Source organism: Corvus hawaiiensis, chromosome 13, assembly GCF_020740725.1.
Source record: "Corvus hawaiiensis isolate bCorHaw1 chromosome 13, bCorHaw1.pri.cur, whole genome shotgun sequence".
Lineage (NCBI taxonomy): Eukaryota > Metazoa > Chordata > Aves > Passeriformes > Corvidae > Corvus > Corvus hawaiiensis.
The window spans coordinates 22190121-22212259 of NC_063225.1; the positions used below are offsets into that span (position 1 = coordinate 22190121).

General features: G+C 49.6%; 1 protein-coding gene and 2 non-coding genes across 6 annotated transcripts; 1 reads left to right on the forward strand and 2 right to left on the reverse strand.

Annotated features, from left to right (window-relative positions):
* The first annotated feature begins 6265 nt into the window (after positions 1–6265).
* On the forward strand, positions 6266–17167 carry LOC125332479 (mitotic-spindle organizing protein 2B-like). 4 transcript variants are annotated; one of them, XM_048317374.1, is made up of 5 exons: positions 6266–6475; positions 6567–6709; positions 11731–11908; positions 15285–15448; positions 16893–16977. In XM_048317374.1, the coding sequence occupies exons 1-4, from the start codon at positions 6306–6308 to the stop codon at positions 15436–15438; spliced, it is 645 nt and encodes a 214-aa protein (XP_048173331.1). In that variant the 5' UTR covers positions 6266–6305; the 3' UTR covers positions 15439–15448; positions 16893–16977. The 4 variants fall into 4 exon arrangements, with proteins under 4 accessions (XP_048173331.1, XP_048173332.1, XP_048173334.1 ...); XM_048317375.1 differs by lacking the exon at positions 15285–15448 and having other exon boundaries at positions 6269–6475; positions 16893–16985; XM_048317377.1 differs by lacking the exons at positions 11731–11908; positions 16893–16977 and having other exon boundaries at positions 6269–6475; positions 15285–15401.
* Positions 17168–19590: 2423 nt separating this feature from the next.
* Positions 19591–19664, reverse strand: TRNAI-AAU. The gene has a single exon. It is a non-coding gene; the product is annotated as a tRNA-Ile (tRNA).
* An 80-nt stretch (positions 19665–19744) lies between these two features.
* Positions 19745–19816, reverse strand: TRNAM-CAU. The gene has a single exon. It is a non-coding gene; the product is annotated as a tRNA-Met (tRNA).
* Between the last annotated feature and the right edge of the window lie 2323 nt (positions 19817–22139).

The window sequence follows — 22139 nt, forward strand, 5'->3', positions numbered from 1 at the left end:
CCGTGCTTCAGCCTAAACTCCATCCTGCTGTTGCTCCCCAGCAGCACATTCCCTTTCCCCTCTGCTCCATGGATGGGAATGACAGCAGCAAATTCACTGCTGGACCAGCAAAACATTTTCTGTAAGTGGAGCAAAGCCCTCAGGCATCGGTGGGATGAGTTAGCAGTGGCTTGATGAAGGCTTTGTGAAAAAGCATCATCCTCCCCTCTGCCTGCTGCCAGGAAGAAGCTGTTCCTCCTGGTTGCTGTGGGGGACTGAGGTGATTGATGGGATTGTGAGGACCTTGTGTGAGTGAGCGCTGCAGCCACTGCAGGAACCTTGCTCTGCCATCCGAGGCTCTGGGGTTTTTCAGACTCTATCTTAGCTGAGGGGTGGCTGCCCTGCACAGTTTTGAGCTGCTGTGGGGGCCATGAGGCATGGCCAGTGTGGTCTGTGAATGCACCCCGCGGTTGGGAGCCTGCAGAACTGCGCTAGCTTGTTCCAGGATGCCTCAGCCTCTGCCACTCCTTAAAAGGCAGCGGATTGAGTTGGTCGGTGTCTCCTTACAGCCCACTTGGCTGCTGGCAGTTCTGGCTGCCTCTCTCCATCCCAGGGAGGCATTTTGTCCAGTGGGGATGGAGGTGAGTCTAGTGAGAGAGCTTTTCTCCCAGAGCCTGCAGGAAGGGCTGGAGATGCAGAAATCTGCACAGATGCTGCTGTGTGCCCTTTCTGCACTTGGAAGGTTTTAAGTACTATTTAGCAGCCCTGCTGTCCCCTGATGGCTCCAGTGAAGAGCTCATCACGGGGGATCCTCTGCCTTCTTGGAGGCTGTGAGTGGGAAAGAAGAGGCTTCTTGTGTCCGTGCAGCTCCCCACGTAGTGTGGGGCTGTTTTCTTGAGGAACTGTGTCAGGGAGCAAACTGCCTGGGAGCCAGTGCTGGCTGTGCAGCCTTATGGTGAAACCTTGCTCAAGCAGCCTGGCTCCATCTCAGGAGCATCCCTGCTTGAGCACAGGGATGAGAGGAATGAGACCTGTGTGCATTGCACCAGCTCCCCAGAACCAGTCATGGACCAGCAGGACTGCCCTGCAGCTCCGCTGTGTGTCCAAGTGCTTCAGGAAAGTGGCTCCTGATCATTGCTGTGGGAGTTACATCCCGCCTGAGCCCCTTCTTCTCCAGGCTAAAGAAGTGAAACTCCCTTGTTCTGCCCCTGACCATCCTCAGCAGGACTCTCTGACTCTCTTCATGTACTTGGAAATAGTATCCAAGTGGGGTCTCACTAATGCCAGATAAAGGGAAATAACCCCTTCCTTTGTCCTGACCACCAAAAATATGTTTCCAGTTCTGGCATCCTCAGTGATGGAATGTGAACAGCAGGTCCCCAGAAAATTTGAACTGAATTTCTCTTCAAAGGGTATTTTAGTGCTGCCTTTGCCGTCCTGTGACTGAAGTGAGCATTGTTTGGGAATGAGGTGGGTGAGGGCAGGCATCCACCAGGGCTAGAGAGGTGACAGGGATCCCCATTCATGAGAACGCTAATCCCCAGGAGGGACAAGGGCGTGAGCAACCTTATGTGGTTTTGAGGTTAACCCTGTTGGGAGCATAAAGTTTGACCAAAGACCTTTGTTTGTAATAATTCCCAATCCACTTGTCCAGCAATCCCCTGTGTTTTCCGAACTGCCTGTGTTCTGTGTCCCTCCTCCCAGTAAGTGAAACAGCTCTGTCATTCATTGCCAGTTGCTAGTCCCTCACTAAGCCCTCCATAATTGCCAGGCTGGTTTAGCATACTGCAGGTCCTGATAATGAAGGAAGGAAGTTTGTTTTGTAATTGGATTAGCACTGTTGGGAACAGCTCATGCACAGTGTCAGGGCTGAGCTGGTGTGGCCCTGGCCTTGTGCCGCTCTGACTGGTTGTGGCTCTGCCTGGGGCTGTATTACCCCTCCACAGGACTTCACTGCCCAAAATGATGCTCACAGGGCTGTCTCCCATGCAGACAGGCGGAAGGAGTTCAGGCTGTTCAGCCTGGAGAGGACAAGACTCCAGGGAGACCTTAAAAACCCCTTCCAGTGCTTACAGGGCACAGAGCTGCAGAGGGACTTTGGACAAGGGCCTGGAGTGACAAGATGAGGCAGTGGTTTCAAACTGAAAGAGGGCAGGTTTAAATGAGATAGGAAAAAATTCTTGGCTGTGAGGGTGGTGAGGCCCTGGCACAGGGTGCCCAGAGCAGCTGTGGCTGCCCCTGGATCCCTGGAAGTGTCCAAGGCCAGGTTGGACAGGGCTTGGAGCAACCTGGTTTAGTGGAAGGTGTCCCTGCCTATGGCAGGGGATTGGAACATGATGAGCTTTAATGTCCCTTCCAATCCAAACCATTCTGTGATTCTATGAAAAGATGTAGTTTTGCAGGATGGAGGCAACCAAGAGGGATAAAAGACTGATGGAGGGCAGAATTGGAGCTTGCCCATCTGGGAAGCTGGGGTGTGTTCACTGACTTCCGTCCCTAATGTCTCCCACCTGGTGGAAATGAAGCTCTTTGGTTAGTGCCAAGCCTCACATCACCCATCCCAGCACAAGTCATCAAGGCTCCTGAGTACCTCAGAGGTTGGAGAGAACTAGCAAATGATCCTTGTGGGACTGGGTTAAACCTTCACATTGTTTAGGGTGTGCTCCGTCATCCATGCCCCCTTCCTGCCCCTCTGGCCTGGAGAAGTTCCCTGAAGCCCAAGCCTAGTGATTAGTTTGAAACCCCAGCCCTAGCAGGGATGCTTAATTACTTGAGTGTCCCTGAGAATGCTGTGCCCTGTGTTTTGCCTCCAACCACAGCAATCTGCAGGAGGATCAGATAATAGCTCAGCTGCCAGAGTTCAGAGCAAAGGAGAAAAATTTGTTCCTGATCCTTGCAGGCTGCCAGTGGAATGTGCAGGGTAGCACATACATAGCACACATGTGCACTGGCACAGACATGGCCCAGCTGAATGCCTCCTCTCCAATCTTCTCTTAAAGACCAAATGTTTTACCCAAGGGACAAGTTTCAGCTTCTGACTTGGAGACCAGCCTCACTCAGTCCCTTCAGTACTGTTCCTAGCATCCTTCCAGCCACTTTCTTGCTCCTGGTGTCCTGTTTGAAAATTGTCCCAAGACATCTCTTCTTGTATGCCTCCACCTAATTTTGAGTCTACACCTGTGAATAGTTCTCTCCTTTTCCATGCACAGTTTTGGAGGCCTGTCTCCAAACCAGCATGCTCAGGCACATAGAAGGGGAAATTGTTTTAAGCTAAAGGAACATCGATTTAGATTAGATAGAAGAAGATTTTTACAGTGTGGGTGGTGAAACCCTGATACAGGTTGCTCAGAGAGGTGGTGGAGATCCCATGTGTGGAAACGTTCAAGGCCACATTGGACAGGGCTTGGAGCAACCTGATCTAATTGAAGATGTCCCTGCTCACAATAGGAGGTTGGACTAGAAGGCCTATAAAGGTCCCTTCTGACCCAAACCTAGGATTCTATGATCTTCCAGGTGAGACCATCGCAGTGCCTTGCTAATGATGTGGCTGTGTCCCTCCCCAAAACACATCCCAGGCATGATGATTCCACACTCCCAGCCCTGCATTTCTTGCTATTAACATTAGTGGGGTCAACCCAAGACTGGGGTGGGGAACAGTGCTGGAAGCTGCTCAGAGACATCCCTTTAACATAGCCCAGCATTTACTTGGTTAGCTGGTTCCTCCTCTTGCTAAATCCATACCCATGACTTCCAGCATTGGAAATTGGTTCATACTGGGTGCAAGTCAAACTTCTTCCTTAAATCTAACCAGGCTAAATTATCATAAAAGATAGAATCATAAAATCATAGAATGGTTTGGGTTGGAAGGCACCTTAAAGCTCATCTTGTTCCAGCTCTCTGTCATGGGCAGGGACACCTGCATTCTCTGTCCTTCCCATCTCGCTCAGCTCGATGACCTGCACAGCCACCAGTCTTTCTCTTAATTTTCACCCTGAACATGTGTGTGCTATCTTTTTCTCCATTAAATGGCAGGCCCTGAGCTGTGCCTGTGTGGGACTGGCAGGCTTGCTGCATGTCCCCTCTTCCTGTCCTGTGCCTTGCTGTGCATCCACAGTGCGCTGTGATTTACTGCCTGAGCACAGCATCACAGCTCCTGCCCACAGTTACCTCTGCACATTCACAGCACGTCTGGCTTTGGTGTGCTCGCTCTGACCGTGCTCAGCATGTCCTGGTTGATGGGGAAGGCTCGTGCATCTCTTTGCCTCCATGTAGGGCGATGTCCGAGCAACCCCCAGCTCTTTCTGGTAACTCACTCTAAGGATTGCAGGCTCTCTGCTGCACCTAACTCCCTTTTCCTTCCACACATGCAGGTTATCAGAGCCTCCCCTGCCCCCATCTGCTCAGCCCCTCTCGTAACCATGTCCTGCAAGGGCTGAGATGCAGCCTGGCATCAACATCCTGGGCTGTCCTGGCTCATCCTTCTCTGGAAACCACGGACTGAGTGCTGACTGAGTTTTAAAGTCCTGCTAGAGGTAATGGAGAGTGTCTGGCAGGCAGCAAGACCCAGGGTCCTGCTCAGTGTCGTTTAAGCCAGAGTCCCAGTTGCCACCCGCACTGCAGCTCCAGTAACTGAGGCCTTCTCAGGGGAAGTGTATGGATTCCCAAGGACTTCCTCTACTGACCTGTTGGATTGGGAGAGCAAAAGGGAGAAACTGAGATATCAGAGCCCCCAGAAATGCTTCAGAGAAAACCTTGAAGTCCAGAGGAGAGGATTGTCACTCCAAGTCACAGACTAGGCCCATCCAGGCTTACACCAAGAAATGTGGGGAAGGTGTGACACAGCTGTGGGCTATGAAGGAAGCATGGGAGGGACAGGGTCTCCTGTCCCTTGTCCTGGGAAGGTCTCCAGCCCTGTTTGTGATGCTGGTGACCACAGCGTGCAGGGAGAGCTGCCAGCTGGAACAGACTGGGGCTGGGAAGGAGGGAGGTACAAGCTGAGACTTCTCCAGCTTTTTGTACAGAAGGCAGTTCGTGGGGTTTTGTTTGTTTGTTTGTTTGTTTTTTCCCAGAGAAGTGCTGAGCTAAAAACCATCTTCCTCACTTCTGTTGTGAGTTGTAGCTGAGCTCTCACGTGCCACAGGCTGGGGGAGGTAGTTTATGTGGGACCAGGTCTGGAGACTGCACCACCCACATGATGAGGGCTCTTGCACTTGCACTCGACTTCCAGCCTGTCCCAAAGGAAGTGGCACATCATATACCAGAACAGGCAAGAGAGCAAGCACAGGGATGTTTTTCAGCGCCTTCTGCATCACAGACCCTGTACTCCCTGCTCAGCTGAGGGTCCCTCTGAAAATCCAACTTTTGGGACACCCTTAGGCTCTGTGGCTTTGGCATTGGCAGCCCTGCAGACAGCACAGTAATTTGTGCTGGCAGCAGCTGCTCCTACTCAAAACACAGCCATAATTGTTCTTGCTGGGCTGGTCCTGCTTGGGGCCATAAGGAGCAAGATCCTTCTTTTATCGTCATCCATCTCATTCCTGTCTTGGCAGCTGCAGTAAATGTCTGTCAGCAAGGCCATCAGGGCACAAGGTCGGGTCAGCTGTGGCAGGGGATGATTTTGACAGACTCACAGGTTGCTTGGGATGTGGAGTGGGAGCACTTTTCTCCTGTGGCTTGGTGTAGGGATGGGATGGGGTCTCTCATGGCAGTGCTGGGGGGACACGGTGACCCCTCTGTTCTGCTCTCCATTAGCAGCGCAGCTCCGGGGTCTGTGTGTGCTGGGCGAGGGTCAGCGGGAATGGGCCATCCCTCCCTGATGGCAACAGCTCATTTCCATTTAGATAGAAGAATTTCAATCTCAGTTTGCCAGCTCTTCGCCACGGTGCAACTCAAGACCCAAATTTCCTGAGCAACGCCAGATGCTCTCTGGGCTCGGGGACTGCAGCGCGTTCGGGGGAGCTGCCGCCCGGCCCTGGGGACAGTTGGGGGCGAGAACACCGGTTCTGTGTAGCTGCGCTCGTTCCCACGGCATCTCCGCATCCGAAACTGCCGTACTGCCCTTAGCGCGCCCAGCGGCCCTCGCTGGGTTCTGCCCTGCTCTGGAGCAGAGGCACCCGCGGGGAGGCCGCGCGGAGGGCAGCGGGGCAGATACGGGACACCGGACACCGCGCCCCAGACCCTGTCACTGCCCGGGCGCTGCGGCGGCGCCGGGCAGGGGCCCGCGGCTGGAGCGCGGCTGCCGCCTGCCGGGAGCAGCAGGGCCGGCCCGGCGGGGGCGGGGCCGCCAGGAGGCGTGGCCGGGGGCGAGGAGGCGCGGCCGCACAGCCATGTCGGAGGCGGCGGCGGGAATGGCGGCGGCGGCGGCGGCACCGATGGCACCGATGGCACCGATGGCGGAGGCGCGGCTGCGGCGGAAGCAGCTGCTGAGCGCGGAGGAGGCGGAGCTGTTCGAGCTGGCGCAGGCGGCGGGCAGCGGGCTGGACCCGGAGGTGTTCCGGTGAGCAGCAGGGGCGGCCCCCGCGGGAGCCGCCGGTGCCGCCGGAGTCCCCTCTGACGGGTGCTCTCGGTGCCGGGTGTCCCCCCCGCAGGGTGCTGCTGGACCTGCTGCGCATGAACGTGGCGCCGCTCGCCGTGTTCCAGGTGCTGAAGTCGATGTGCGCCGGGCAGCGGCTCCCGCCGGGGCCCGAAGGCGGTCCCGCCGCGCCGGCGCCGATCCCCGCCGACACCCGAGGTACGCGCCGGGCGGGGGCGGAGCGGGGCGGGCGGGGGGCGGTGCCGGGCCCTTCCCCGGTGTGTTCCCGCGCAGAGTCCCCCGAGGACGGCCGGGCCCCGCCGCCCCCCGGCCCCTCGCTGCGGCCGCTGCGGCCCGGAGCGCGCCTGGCGCTGCCCCGCGCCCGGCCCGCCGCGGGAAGGGGCCCGCGGGCTGCTCGGCCGGGCCCGGGGGGCGGCTCGGGCCGAGGGGCCCGCTCGGTATGAGCCCAGGCCCGGCCGCTGCCCGCGCCCCCTTTGTCTTAATGTTCATCGTTTCTAGGCAGCGAGAGAGCCGGGGGCAGGTTGCTGTAGTACTTGTGCTGCGTTTTGTAGCCTCCTGGCTCTTCTCGCCAAGCTCTTAACAAAAAAACTCCTTTATTCTACAATATTATACAGTACTGCTTTGTTTGTATATAACTCAAAAAAAGTTAAAGTTTCCGGGCCATGAGGAATCCCCGGAAAAGGAGAGAGCTGTGATGCTTGCTTTACTCTGTCCTCACGTGTGTGGTGGCTTCCAACACCCATCCAGCGGTTTCCATCCTCTAGAGGTGGTATTTGTGTGGGAAGATGAAGTGGAAGGCTATGGGGGACTGTCAGCTAAAATAGATACTGCTTTTGAATTCATTTATCTCTCCTTACTGCTCTAATCTCCATGAATGGTAACAACAATAGCTCTGAACTTGTGCCATATATACATATATATATATATGTAATTTTATTTTTTTCCTAGCCACTTCTAATAAAACTTCTATTTACTCCCTGAAGTGACTTGTGGCTGGTAGCTCACCAACTCTGTGGATTACTTCCAAAACGTTTAAAAACAAGTAACTAGAGTAAGTCTGCTGTCACTAAGCCTGAATTCACAGTGGAAAAGTTCATTTCTCTTGTGCTCAGAAATGTGTCAGAAAGGGGCAATGGTCCCAGCAAGAGTCTGAAAGTGGATGAGATCAAGTGAAATTGTGTTGTCATGTCTTTTTCTCTCTCCTTCTCTCTGTTTCAGGGTGAAAACACTGTTGTAGGTGTTGAGTCTGTGTTGATCTATGCTGAATTTTGAGGCAAAAGTTGCAAAAGTAACTGCCAGGAAGGACTATGCTGGGAACACGGAGAATGGGGCAAGAAAGAAAAACTTGGTGGGCATAGGAGGGAGAAGAGTGAGGTTTCCCTGCATAGTAGCATAGTAGCACTTAGTCTGGTCTCACTGCTGAGGCTGCATTGGTGGTTGGGCGTATTTTTCTCTTGACTGTGCTTGCAAGTCCTGTAGAAAGTGAAGCTGAGAGGGGGATTCATTTGAAAAGTAGTCAGTTTTGGGAAAAAGGAATTATGCCACAATCTGGTACCTTCACAACGGCAGAGCTCAATGAGAATCCCCTCCTTTAGCAGCTGAGGGGAACTTAGGAAGTTTGCTGAAGCCCAAATAGAGTGTGTGGGTAAAGTGTCCAGGAGTCCCTGGACTCACCATGAACAGGTTTCCCTTTCTCAGGAGATGCTCTTGGTTAAGAATTCCCTGCCGAGAAGGTTGTTGTGGTGAAGAGAACAGCCTCACATGTGACTGTGAAATGACTCTGAATATGCACAGGGGCAAGGGAAGACACCTGTCTTTTTTTCTGAACAAAATGGGAGAGGTGCAGCACTTTGATTTTTTGAAGTGTGAAGCAGTGTGCTATTCTGGTACCACATTAAGAGGAAACATCCCAAAAGAGCAGAGATTTTGAACAAAAGATGCTGTTAAATTTTGCTTTCTCCTCTCCTCTGTTGGTGCTCCAGCTGTTACAGGCTGCTCAAACTGTGAAGAAATGTTGCAGTGGTTTTTGTTCCCATCTGTAATGTGGAGCAGCTTTTTTTTTCTCTCATGTATGCTCTTTGAGTGGTACTTTCTGGACAAATGAGGCTTTTTTTCTTGGACTGGGCTACTGCTATGAGCTAATTTTAGCTAGTAGTAGGCTGGCTCAGGTTTGAAACAGGCCAATAGCCACTTGTTTTTTAATCAACATTAAATTTCTCAAGATGAAAGCCAGAAGCCCTAAGGTAGAGTTGGTATGCCCTTAACTGTTGCCTCCTACCAGCCTGCTTCAGGCACCTTAGAGAGGCTGACTTTGCAGGAGTTATCTTGAGAGCTTAATTTGGTGCTCATTCTGTATCTTTAGCAGAGCATCTCCTGGTCTGAGTCAGATTTCAGTCCTACTGTGTCAAGCCAGGCTTTTCTCTCCCTAGTATCCCTTTAAAATTGATGTGTTGGTGATGCTATGATGATTTTTTGTCTTTTTTTATATATACCTTTTATATACCCTTTTATATAGCTTTTGTGCATCCCCAGTGCTTTTAGCATGCATATTTGTAATTCCTGAAGTCTGATAACTTAGCTTAGACCCAATATTCTGTTAAGCCAGGAGACCAAACATCCTGGAGGCCTTGCAGTTGGAGGCCAGAAAGCCCTATGCTATCCTGAGAAACCAAGGTCTTCCCTAGAACATCCTGTAAACTAAGATAGGCCCATCCATGGGGGGATTCCTCAGGATGGGGGCTTCATTCGAGCCTCTCACTGGAGAATGATGGATATGCTAATTTGCAAGGCCTATAAATTGTATATGTGATCTATCGTGTGTGCATTTCAGCACATTCCATCTGGATGAAGTGGTGCACCTTGAGGATCCTTAAATAAATACTGAGGTAAAAACCCCTTTTTCCCTTAACCATGTCTGGCTCTTAATTTTAAGACCAGGGAAAGGCAACATTGGTATCCTGGAGTGCTCTGGGACAAGCCCTTGGAACCAAAGGCGAAGTGTAGTGAAGATCAGGGAAAGATGGGGGTGCTTTTGGCAAATATTTTCAATATTAGTTTGGCTTTCAGTGGCCAGTTTGGCCTGTTGCTGCCTTATTTTCCATGGCTAAAATACGTTCTCAGTGCAAGTTAATGCACTGGAACTGCTGAAGCAGGAAGATTGTGCCCATCAAGCTACAGTTTTGCTGCAGATATGGTCAAACATTAAATGCTAATCTTGGATTTGCCCTCTTTGCAAGCTGTTGCTCAGTAATGGTGCTGAAGAGGCAGTTGGGCCTCCTCTTTCTTTTCACTTTCATCCTTGACCAAATTCCGATGGACAGCACTTCTATACCTTGTCAGAAGACTTGGTCTTCCCAGCTGTGTCAGGTTTTTTGTTTTCTGTAAGCCTGTGTTAAATTGGAGCCCTAACTCACTTTGAATAAAGCTTCTCTTTTTAGTTTCTGCCAGCCCAGGTGACTTTGCTGTCACTCAGCATTCACTGACATGAGCTAATTCCGTTGTGAATAAAATTACCATTGAAAAGCTAACGCTCAGAAAATGGTTTAGGCAGAATGTAAGCTCAGCAGGGGCTTATCACAACTTTAGTCCTGTGTTTTCATTTCTGTGAGTATAAGAAGTGCTGGTAAGATCTTGTTAATATGAAGGACATGTTTTGTCCAGTCTTCCTTGTAAGGATCACAGAATCAGAGAATGGTTTGGGTTGGAAGGACCTTAAAGCTCATCTCATTCCACTCCCTACCATGGGCAGGGACACCTTCCACTATCCCAGATTGCTCCAAGCCACATCCAGTCTGGCTTTGGATATTTCAAGGGATGGGGCAACCACAGCTTCCCTGGGCAGTCTGTTCCAGGGCCTCACAGCCCTCAGAGAGAAGAATTTCTTCCCAGTACCTGATCTAAACTTACCATCCTTCAACTTGAAAAAGAATCACTTCTCTTTCACTGAGCTTTCTAGTTCTGGGCACAGTCCAAGTCCATCCTTCAGGAGTTCGGTAAGTGTTAACAGGGTGTCTGGGGGTGTCCTCTGGGCTGGATCTGTTCTGCAGGAGCATTTGGTTTGCCTTGCCTTGCCTCCTTTCCCTTTAGGAGCTGCTGTAGAGAAGGGGAACTTAAGCGCTACCTGCTGTTGGCTCTGCAATCTCGTTGGAAGATGCTCCTTCCATTTAAGAGGATGGTGCAGCTTCCATGCAGGACCAGGCATTTGGCGAGGGAAAATGCCTCTTCTGCATTGCTGGGACTTGTGTGTGTGGTTACAGCCCAAGCTCTGTGCTTGTATCAAGAACAGTGATTGTCCTGCGCAGGCTTCTCAAGCTGCTTCACGGCTTTTGGCTCAGCCCCTGCACTCCCTCCCCTGTCAGAAGGCAGACAAGTGGCTGAAGGAATCCAGGTCTCACCAAAGATCACCCAGGCCTGTTCTGCACCAGTTGTATCAGAAATGAGATCCTGGCTTAGGCTTCCCAGTACATCATGGTGCAGGGAGGCTTTTTAAAACAGCTGAGTAAGGCTGACTCAGCAGTTCTGGTCAGCACTATTGGTAGTGAGGGGTGCCCGTAGTTATTTCAGCTTTTGTGCTGATGAAGCATCAGAGGGAGTCTGAAATGAGTGACTTTGTGTTTTCCCAGAGAACACAGCCATGGCGTTCTGTGTTGGCTGGTAACTGAATCCATGACAGCTGCCTGCAAATTGCTGTGTGTGGTTTTTAGAGCATCCATCTGGCATATTTAGCTGGATGCAACTTAATGCGAGCTATGTTCAAAATGGTCCCTCAGCATTTGATTTGGGAGGGAAAGTGCTGGTTTGAAAGAGAAAGAAATTCCCAGGTATCCTTTTGTGTGTGTGAGGGGGAGGGTTCTGTTAAGGACAGTGGTGTTGAGATTGGCCTAGACTAAACGTGTATAATTAAGTGTCCCATTTTCTCACATACTATTTCTGTGCTTTCTGTTTCCATCAGCCAACCCTCAAGTCCCTGCTGGTTCCCACGCAGTTTTCTACCCCTCCATACACATGCATATGTCAATGCCCTGCTCTTTTCTTTAGGCTGATGAATAGTCTTTGATGCTTCTCTCACTCTTTGAACTCCAACCTCTTTTTTCACATTCCCCACTTCCCCAGAAAGTGTCTTCACATAAAATTACTTCCCAAAGTTTTACCCCAGCTGATTTCTCTTCTGAATGTGTTGTTAACCTGAGCTTGCTTTTCAAAACCTGTCTCCTTTGTAGGCCTGTCACTTGATGTGTGGCTTTTAAGGCTGCAAGGAACTGACACAGGAAGAAAGGAGTTGTGCATAGCAGGGGTCAGAATGCTCTCCTGCCCAGGGAAACTGTCACAAACTCCAGTACCTGTTGGAAAAGCCACGGAGCCCATCACCAGCCATGGGCTCTGTCAAAGGTTCCCAGGGTGAGTTTTTATGGTCTGTGTGGAAAAATACGCTGTGGAGAATCACAAGTCCTTTTCTGCCCCAGCATTTTTAACTACTTTCTTCCTGTGTAAATACTTAGGTACAGTCAAGGTCTCAGAATTGTAAGTGTTGCTGTTCAGTTGTTTCCTAAATACTCCTCCGTGTATTACACAGCTTGTTGCCAATTTGTCCTTCATGTGTGTTCTTGCCATCTTTGCGGTTTTTGTGTCCTTCCCTGTTCATCCCTTTTTCTCACTTCTTGTTTCTTTCCCCTTGTGCTGTCTGTCTTTAGCTGTGACCAGCCTTTTGCAGTGGTGACTCTTGGGTGCTGCTGGCTGGCCACACTAGCTGCTTTGCATTCCTCTTCCACTCAGCCTTGAGCTATCTCAGGGTTCGACTTGATGTGGGATTTGTAGTGTAGACTTCTGTATTAAGGAGATAAGGATAATGCTGACAAGGAGAATGCTGTGTAAAGCTCTGGTATTGCAGAGGGAATCCCCATGGAGATGCTAAGGATTTATCGTAAATTTATTTAATCTGGGGTTTATACATCATACACTGAATTTTCCTGTGGGTTATACAGGCTATTATGCTTTAATTGTAAATTAAATGTCTCCATGGGATCTGAGTGGTGGCAATGTGTGCCTTGCACCTGAAAATATTCCCAGACACTTCGTGGTCTGCATGTCTTCTCTGAAAAACTGTAGAATGACCTATTGGTGACTTAAATAGGACTAATCAAAGGACTAATAGAGTCCTGATCATGGTTTTCTTACTTTGTTGCTCATACTCAGGTTTTTTCCAGTACTCCATCAATACCATTCCAATGAGTGGATTTCCTACACTCACTGAGGAGCAATTAGGTTGCCTTCAGGATTTTATCCTGCAACTCTCGCTCCCTCCAGCTTTTCCTACCATAAACAATAGAATTTAGGCCTTCTGAATTAGAGGCCTTTATTCATGTTTTGTGAAGTGATGGACATGGTAAATACATGGGACAAGTTCTATGCACAAAGAATTCCTGATGCGAAGTTGTTGCTGTTCCTCTCCCTTCCCCCTCAGGCTCACATTCTAAAATGAGTGATTTTTCTGTATTGTAGGCAACTGACTAGCTTCAATTTATAGACCTCTGTCATCTTCTGGTACAGAAATTATAATTATGTCAGTTATTTTAGAACCGATAAAAAATTTTCTCACCTGTACTGTACTTTTTTGGATGGCTGAAATTGCCTTGGTTAAAAGTTCCTGTACCTTTCCTCTCCCAGAAAGTAGTAATAAATTTTGATCCTCTCAAAATACAGGTGAAGGAGTCTTTTCTACTTCAGGAGAAACAGCAGACTAACCGCTTTTATTTCTTCTTCCTTATCCCAGTAATAACTTGCAAAAAGTCTAGGCTGAAATGTCACCTGCTGTGGCTCTAGTCCCAAAAGAATAGGTGGCCATGGAGGTTTCTCTCCCGTCACACTTTCCCCACGGGAGCTTTGCAGGTTTACCTGAGGCTCTGAGCTTTTCTCGCTGCTGACATTCAGCTAAATGCTGCACTGGGATAATTTTTTCAGTATGTCTTTTCTGGCTGATTATCAAGCTTTTTTCCTCCTCTTTTTCATGCTCTGCAAGGCAAGAAAGGAAAGGGATTTAGAGGAATACTGTAAATGCCAGACTTGTCATGTGTGGTTTTGTGGCAAAGTAATAAGATATGAGTTTGAATGATAACTCAATGATAATTAATTATTTCCCCCCACCCTACCAAAGAAACACTCAAAAAATCTTATGATTATAGATTCAATAGAGCTCTCCGTGAAAAATGAGGGACCTTTTCCCCATCTTCTCTTTCTGTAATCTTATGTGCAAGAGAAAGAGAGAAAATGAGATAGCCCAAGTGTGGTGGTGAAAACTAGTAAAATGAGGAGCGACCAGGGACACGTGAGAATTTGTAGGGAAAAGGCTGGTGTGCTTCATGTTGATCAGTGATGGGAGAGAAGCTCTTGTGGCTCTGCTGAGCAGTCTCGAAGGGAACTATTTATCAAAAGAGCAGGAGAGGTGAATGATTTGGGCTCTTGAGTGATGTTTTGGTTCTGGAAAGAGCCCAGGTTAGGTATTAACTGTTGAAGATGTGGCAGCAGCTTTGAAGACCTAAGAATTGTGTTGTAGAAGAGAACAACTTGTGGAGTTGATGGCAATATGCACTGCAGGAGATATCTTGAGAGTGTTGCAGCCCTGGTATCCCTGACTGTGCTACAAGTAAATGTACCAACAGACATTTATGTATTTATTTATTTACCAGTGAGAGAAAAATCTGTAGTCCTTGTTACTGCTCAGAGGCAGGAAAGGATCCCTTGAGGAAAGCAGTAGGTTGAGTAGAGAGGGGACTGAAAGAGAAGAGCTTTAAATTTCTACATCTGAAAGCATATTTGGGGTTGGGGTTCCTTTCTTGCCTCCTGCTTGACATAAGGCAGTGCTTCTTTCTCCCTCTGGTACTTAAGACTGCTTGTGTGCACATACCATTCTTCCCAAACTGTGCCTGGCTCTCGAGGAGATAAACAGCTCCTGCTTCTGGGGTCATCTTTGGGGAGGCACATATTTGATTAGTCTCTCTCTTGGCTTGTCTCTTGCTTCTGTAGCTATTTGGGCTGCAGTTATTCTCTGGCAGCCAGACATATTCAAGATAAGGACCTGTTACTGGTCTCACAGGGGAACGACTTCTCTTCCTGAGCCAAGCAGAAGAAAAACTTGGGTGATGAACTGACCAAAACCCCCACACCCTGCCTCCCTCTGCTGTTCATGGGAAGGAGGGAGGGGTTGGGGGAAGAAAAGATGTTTTTAAGGACTTATTTTACCTCTCATTATCCTTCTCTGATTTTCTTAGTAATAAACTCACTTTGTACCTCTAAGATGAGCCCATTTTGCCCTTGGGAGTGTTTTCTCCCAGTCCTTAACTCATGAACCCTTTGTTAAATTTTCTTTCCTCTGCCCAGCTGTAACAAGGGAGGGTGAGTGAATGGCTTTTGGGGGTGCCTGGCATTTGGCCAGTGTCAAACCACGGCAGTCACCAAGGAAAATATCAGTGAAATCCTTTTTGTTCGTCTGTACTACTTGAATTACAGAGAGTTTATGGTCCTTGAGCTGCTTTTGTGCTTTGTGGTAATTGTATCTGCTATCTCTGATAGTGTAACTGAGGGAAGCACAAACTGTATACCTGTCCCTGCACACTTCAGGAGCTGTCCTTGTCTGGTCTGCACAGACTGCTTCCAAAAATACACTGGGTATTTATGCAGTTTCACTGGTTTGTTTTACTGTGATTTCAAGGCTAGGGGGATGGACAGCACATGCTTTGAGTGCAGCTTCTCTTCAGTCAAATGATTCTTTCTCCCCAAGTTGTTTTCAGAACGTTGAGGGCCTGAGTCCAGTGGTGCTTAAGGGTACCGGTGTGTGTGTATACATACCTGGGTTGAGGACCTGCCCTCTCAGCGGACAGATGCTTGTGAGAAGGGGGAGGACATTCACCTGGGGACATGTCTGGGATTGCTAAAAGCATCATGGTGAATAATGCTTTTATTCTTGCCACTTTTTCTCTCAAATACTGTGAGATCACGTATTGCCTTTGCACAGTGTGTTTGTTTTCATGGACAGCACTTGCTTTAGTGAAGCTGCTTAAAGTGCCTGAGCTACTACACAGCTGCCAAGGCTGGTTGGCTGGCATGGGATGGTGACTGCTGGCACGTCGTTGCCGTGCTTGACAAGAAGAGAGTTTTCTAAGAGCACCTGACTTGGCTGGGATAAGTGAATGGATTTTTGTGCCACCCAAATTTTAACAGATGAATAGTGGCCACCTGCTCTTACTTGGAAGTTCTCAGATTGTCTTTGTGGTGCAGCAGGGTGTTAACTGGTGGTATTGATGTGAGTCCTGTTCCCAGACAGCTGCTCCAAGGAGACAGGATGGTCTGATAAGTAACAGTCCTCTGTCCGTAGCACAGATGATCCAAGATAAAAGATTTCCAAACCATGTCCATGGAGACTCTAGAGTGTAGAGCAGCTGTTGGTATTGTGGAAGTTGCTCTGATAATGGTTGCCAAAATGTCACTCTTCATTTTAATTGCATGCATGTAACTACAGCCCACTGTATTCCTGTTTTGTTTTCTCCTTGCTATTATTCATTTTTATGGTGCTTCATGGAGGTTGGCGTCTTTAGTAAAAGCTGTGCATCACTTTCTTTTTATTCTCTTTCCTAAAGTGAGTCCTACTTCTCACTTGAGGGAGTGGCAGGAAAAGTCAGTGTCCCTCATCCCCTCCTGACATTTGTGTCAGCAATACCGAGTCTGTCACTCTCTGCTCTGACAGGATCCTGTTGCCCCTTGCCTCCCTCAGCTTCTGCCATTGTACCCACTGCTGCTCCCTGCTCCTGCTCTGCCTCTCAGAGCCCATCAGTTGTGCCCCCAGGAGGGGAACTCTCACCTCCTGAACTCAGTAAGAACACTGGAAGTCCTGTGTAGAAAAACACCAGAAAATGTCTTGAAAACACCAGAAAATTATAAGAAATCCAAATCTGCTCATTGAGTGACAGAGTGATATGCAGAGAAGTGTTTGTGATCTGATGATGTGGCAGCAGCCTCAGATGCTGGTGGACACTGGCACATCCTTTCACTTATCCCAGCTCAAGGTGTTGGAAGCTCTTGGTGTTCCAGCAGTGCTGTTTGCTATGCTGCTGTTCCTGTGCGGAGTGAGTGGAACAAAGTGGCTGGTTACTTTGTAGATTAAACCTCATGAAAATTAAAAATGCTTCCACTGCAACTTTGGGTTTTGCAGCACCAATACCTGTTGGGCTGAATTCACCAATTTGCTTTCTGCACTGGATGCTGAAGGTGTTTGTGAGATCTAATGGAGTTTTGCCTCCTGCATGCTTCCTGAGGAACGCTTGTGGCTATCTGCTGTGCAGTGATGCTTGGGTTGGGATGTGAAAATTAATGGATATATTTATTTATTCAGGGAGAAATAAAACCAGCTCTGCTGTCAGTGGGACACAGATTCTGGCCGAAAGAAGCAGCCGGGAAGGATCTGCCCAGAGGATGCCCCGACAGCCGAGTGTGAGCCGTATGCAGAAGGCAGGAACCTCTGGGAAGAACACTGGGGGAGGCAACAGTACCTAAATCAGACCTTGGAACAGATGGGTTTTGGTGCTTGACAATGTATATAAACTGTGCTTGTTAAAGCTGCTTGTGTTGTATGTATTAACCTGCAAACATAATTTGTAATACAGGAAACAGAGCTGTTGGTTTTTATTTCCAAAAATTCCTTTGGCCACGCAGACTGCTAGGAGGTGCTCTTGCATTTGGCTTGCCCTGTTTCCCCATGTGCCTGTTTACAGCGTTCTGGCACCTATATCTGAAACCGGATTGATCTCTCCCAAAACATAATCCCATGTTCAGTCCTCCCAGTGGTGCTTGATGTGATTATTCATTTACAAAGCATTACAGCCCCCTTTGCCTCAGGAGCCTGGTCAAATGAGGAGATTGTTCCAGATAAGGGAGGGAACAGCTCCATCACTTAGGGCAAGAGACATACAAGTACCTGAAATGGGTAAGTGGGTTTCTTAGAGCTCAAGTGTTACCATGCATGGTTCCAGAGGGTCTCCAGGCAGTAGGGTGCCTCCTAATGGCTCTAGGAGCTCAGGGGCTGTTAATGAATTCCATGTCCCTGATTAGGAGAAAGTGCCTCCATTCTGTGGGATTTAGATGGTGATTCCTCAAGAATCTCAAGATCTACCTCTCATAGGCCTGCTTCAACAGGTGCTAAAATGAGATTTGCAGGATCTGGATTTCTCCTACTCTGATCAGGTAACAAAGTGCAGCTGCTTCCCTCAGTAAAAGGTGGTGGAGTTCAGAGGCCTGAGGGGGGGGGGGGGGGGGGGTAGCCAGGCACAAGTTATGGGGCTGGGCATCGGGAGAGCAGACTTTGGCCTCTGTAGAGATCTGTATCTGGAGATACAGTCCCATGGGATCAAGCCCTGGAGGTAAGTGGCACCCAAGGAAGAAGGTTGATATTCTAGAATATCAGTGCTCAAGAGTGAGTCCCGCCTGACAGCCCAGAGCTGCATCCCATGCCTGAGGTCCAGCTACAACCCTGACATCCCTTCTTAAAGCCACATCCCTGGCCCCTGTCACCCCTCACCCCATGTCCAACCCCTCTCATAACCTCAGCCTTGTTCCCTCCAGGCTCTGCAGAGCTGGAGATGCTGCTGGGGGCTGCACCTTGGGGTGGGGGCTGTTCCCTGTGGCACCTCAGGTCAGTGGCCTGGGGGCTGTAGGTCCCCTAAGGTTGCCAGGGACACTCTGGAAGGGACAGGGCAGGATGTGGGATGTTTTTGAGGGGTGTTGAGGTCAGCCAGGGCTGCAGGGAGCCCTCCTTCCCCCATGAGACAGCAGTAGGTTTTGTGATTAAAACCTCACCTCCTTGAATGAAGAGGAGCAGGGGGAGCTGGAGTAGCCCTGGGAACCTCCCTTGTGCTAGGGATTCCCTGTCCCAGCTGCTCCCAGGGTTCAGAGGTAGCTCCCATCCAGAAGGGTGAATGGGGCCACTATGCAGGTCACATCTGGTCCCTTGCTAGCAGCAAGTATGTCGTGCTATAGGATGGAAAGGAAGAGCATTTTGGGATTGTGACTTATGGGATGTTCAGGGGAGGAAACAAAAGTGGGGAGAAGGAGGGATCAAAGTGGTTTGGGGGAGCCATAAATGTGGGAAAATAGAGGGATAAGGATATGACAGCCTGTGTGGCTTCTAATGCCCATCTACCAGTCTGGGATTACAGATGCAGTCTGTGCCTCCTGGGGATACACACTGAGCCTTGCTGGTGGCTGATGCGGGGGACATGGATGTCTGTCACTCTTAGGGTGCTTAATCAGGTGCATGGGCAGGACACTGACTGGTGCACTTTCTGTGCAGCTGTTTGGGTGATGTTGGCTGTATTGTTGCCAAAGAGGCTTGTAAAATCCACAGATAATTTGATGAGATTTGTTTTATAAAGCAGATAAGCAAATCAAACTAATTAAAGCTCTGTCAATATTTGCATAGAGATGTGTGATGTCAAGTGGAATTTGTACTACCTGAGTAACTTCAGAATTCTCAAGATTTTAGAAGTGTAACACAGAATGTGCAAACACTCACCTAATAATTGAGGGCTCTCAACCTCACAGAGTGGCCTTGGGCAGCATCCTGGCTCAAGGCAGGAGATCCCAACAGTCCTTCTCTAGGGACAACTGGCTCCACTGCCCTGCCTGCCCACCAAGGCCCCAGCTGAGTTTGATGTGTTGTCAGATGGCCACAACATCCTTGCCATCTGACCTTCAGCCCCTCCACAGCACCAGCAGATGCAATGGTTAGTGCTGCACGCCTGAATCCAGCCATGGCTCGGCTGAGATCAGTCCCGGGTCTGGAGGGCTGCTGGAGCTGGTGCACCTGCCACGAGCACCCAGTGAAATTTATCCTTAAATAGGAATGAACACCTGCAAAAGGAGGAGTAGGGAAAGCAGGGGGAGAGCCTAGCAGCTCTCCCAGTGGACCATCCAGCCAGGGCTGAGTAGTGCAGGCAGGATCCCTATTTTCCAACAGACTATTTCCCTGTACCATCATTGCCAAAAAAGGGAGGGCCGGACGGGAAAAAAAAATTGAAATTCACGAAAAGCTAGTGTGGCCCGTACGGGGATCGAACCCGCGACCTTGGCGTTATTAGCACCACGCTCTAACCGACTGAGCTAACCGGCCACCCTGGCAGCCGCCCCGCGCCGCCATCCCCTGCCCCTCCGCCGGCTCCACCGCCCCAGAAAAGGGAACAAAAACGCAGCTAGCAGAGGATGGTTTCGATCCATCGACCTCTGGGTTATGGGCCCAGCACGCTCCCGCTGCGCCACTCTGCTCCCGCCAGGGGGAAGTTTGTCCATGCACGGTCTCATGTCCGCTTCCGTTCTGTCCCCGGGCACGCGGCAGCGGCGGCATCGCAACCCGGGAGGCACCGACAGCCCGTGCGGGGTGACAGGAACACTCCGCTGGCCCCAAAACGGGGGACAACGAATGAATGCACTGGTGCGTGGCTGCCCCACTTGCCTGTTATAGCTTTGACCCTGGCCCGGGAGCCACAGGCTAAGTGCCCACTGCGCTGCTGAAAGCAGAACAGAGACAAAGCCCATCTGGTATCTTCTGCTTTCTGGCTTGCCTGGTAGGAGCTGCCATTCACCTGTCGTGTACATCATATTTTGGGAAAACGGGCAGGTGTCCTGTGGGGAACATATAAAGAAGGCTGGTGGGTGGGTGGATTTTTGCACAAGTTTCTCACAAATTCGGGAGCATGGTTTCCCAAACTGCTGTCAGTGGGAGGTATAAATATTTTGGGAAACCCCCTGGATGAGAACATAAAGCCTGGGACTGGGGCTACTCAGCACATCACACACCTTGTATCTGCCTTGGACAGCACCACTGTGTTCACAGCAGCCTCGTGGCAGCGGGACTCAGGCGCAAAACGAGGACACGCTGTCAGCACTGCGATGTGACTCCTCATTTTGAGGAGAAGTTGAGGATGTCGCCCACGTGCTTACCCAGCACGGAGCCTGTTTTACCCTGAGGGGCTGCTGGCAGTGACTTCGTCCCTTTTCAGTCCCACAGCCTCTTTCTGACAGGCACAAGGAAGTGGGGTGGACCCCTGGGGGGGTTTGTGTTTTGCCCATGTTGGCGTTACCCAGATTTTTTGGATAAACCTTTTCCTTTTTTGGTCCTGGGATGACCGTCCCCAAAAGCTGCTGACTCTATTGAGGTGTTCCTGCCTTGTAACATCAGTATCTTGCCCCCAGGGTACTGAGGTGTGTACCAGGGCCATGCTCAGAGAAAGGGATCTCTCACCTCTGAGATACTTCTGGGTCCAAGAACTGCACTGCTGCAGATGCTAAAGAAGGTGGAGAAGCCATCTTCATATAAAAGTCATATATACTACTTTTTGGCCTTGAAGACTGTCAAGAAGTGGAGTAGGTCATGCAGGAAGGTTTTGTGGCCTCTGTCCTTGGAAATCTCCAAGACCAAGCTGTATGAAGCCTGGAATAATGTGGTCTCACCCCAACAGCTGACCCTGCTTTGAGGATGAGGTGAACCAGAGATCTCCTGGGGTGCTCCCCCTCCTCTCAGGGTTGTTCTGTCTCATGAGCTGTGTCTGTATGCTCTGCTCACCTGTGGCATCCAGGAGACTGTGCCTGCTCCTACAGCCCTTGCCCATTATATTTTCCCTCAGTGTTGAAGGGCTTGAAAAAAAAGAAAGAGCCCAGGCAGCACAAGGATGAGAGACAAGGAAACAAGGATGAAGAAAACAGGTACATACTCCCATTTCCAGCCCAGATGTCCCTCATCCCCTGCAGTGTCTTCCCAATGGTAGTGGGTGGCTTTTTCCCATGGCACAGCTTGATGGCCTAGGGAAATCCTCCTTCGCAAGGAGGATTTCAGGTTTTGGAGTGTTCTACACCCACACTGAACAAAGTGTTTTGTGCCAAGTAAGGAAATATGGTGGCAAGTCAATGATTCACCACACGTAACTGCAGACATCTATAATTGTTGTGGACATACCCAGTGCCTTTTAAAATATTCTAGAATATCCAAAATATCTGCTTCATATTGGCAAATAAAATAGAGACCACAGGAGACTGCTTCTTCTGCAATGTTACTGGATACCAGTTAAGATGTTCCTGAGTGTCTTGAACAGCACTGAAGGCCCTTCACTGCCCAGTGGTTTGAGTCCTAAATTTCTACATCTGAACTTGTCATAGCCACCTGCCCTATAACCAAAGGAAAGGAACAGACACTTCCAAGGTGTAATTCACCACAGCCTCAAAAGTCAAAAATGTGGAGGGAAGTCACAATGTAGAAATGCCTTTCTCCACTGACTGAGAATGTTGGGAAACCAGGTGACTGACACACACGGAGAGTTTGTGTTGCAGATGTCTACGTGTTAATGGAAATCCATTAAAGCAAAAAAAGCAATAAATACAGACATTTCTGGGCCTGGTTAATTTGGCGTCTTATAGATAAGTGCTGTGGGACAGATAGATGCGTATTCATGAGTTAAAAACCCTATTTAGTTGCCTAAACTCAGTCAAGGCATGAGAAAGATTTTCCTGTCTCATCTAGCTTTGTGTGGCAAGCGGTACCTATTCCTTCTTATTTTTACTAATCCTCTCTCCAGTCATTCCCTCCTCTAGACCC

What these genes read in the sequence shown, in the direction of transcription:
- LOC125332479 (XM_048317374.1), top strand. Translation starts at nt 6,306, where the DNA reads ATGTCGGAGGCGGCGGCGGGAATGGCGGCGGCGGCGGCGGCACCGATG. An exon ending in GATCCCCGCCGACACCCGAG is followed by an intron (nt 6,710 to 11,730) that starts GTACGCGCCGGG and finishes TCTCCTTTGTAG; the next exon opens with GCCTGTCACTTGATGTGTGG. An exon ending in CTCTGTCAAAGGTTCCCAGG is followed by an intron (nt 11,909 to 15,284) that starts GTGAGTTTTTAT and finishes TTTCTCCCCAAG; the next exon opens with TTGTTTTCAGAACGTTGAGG.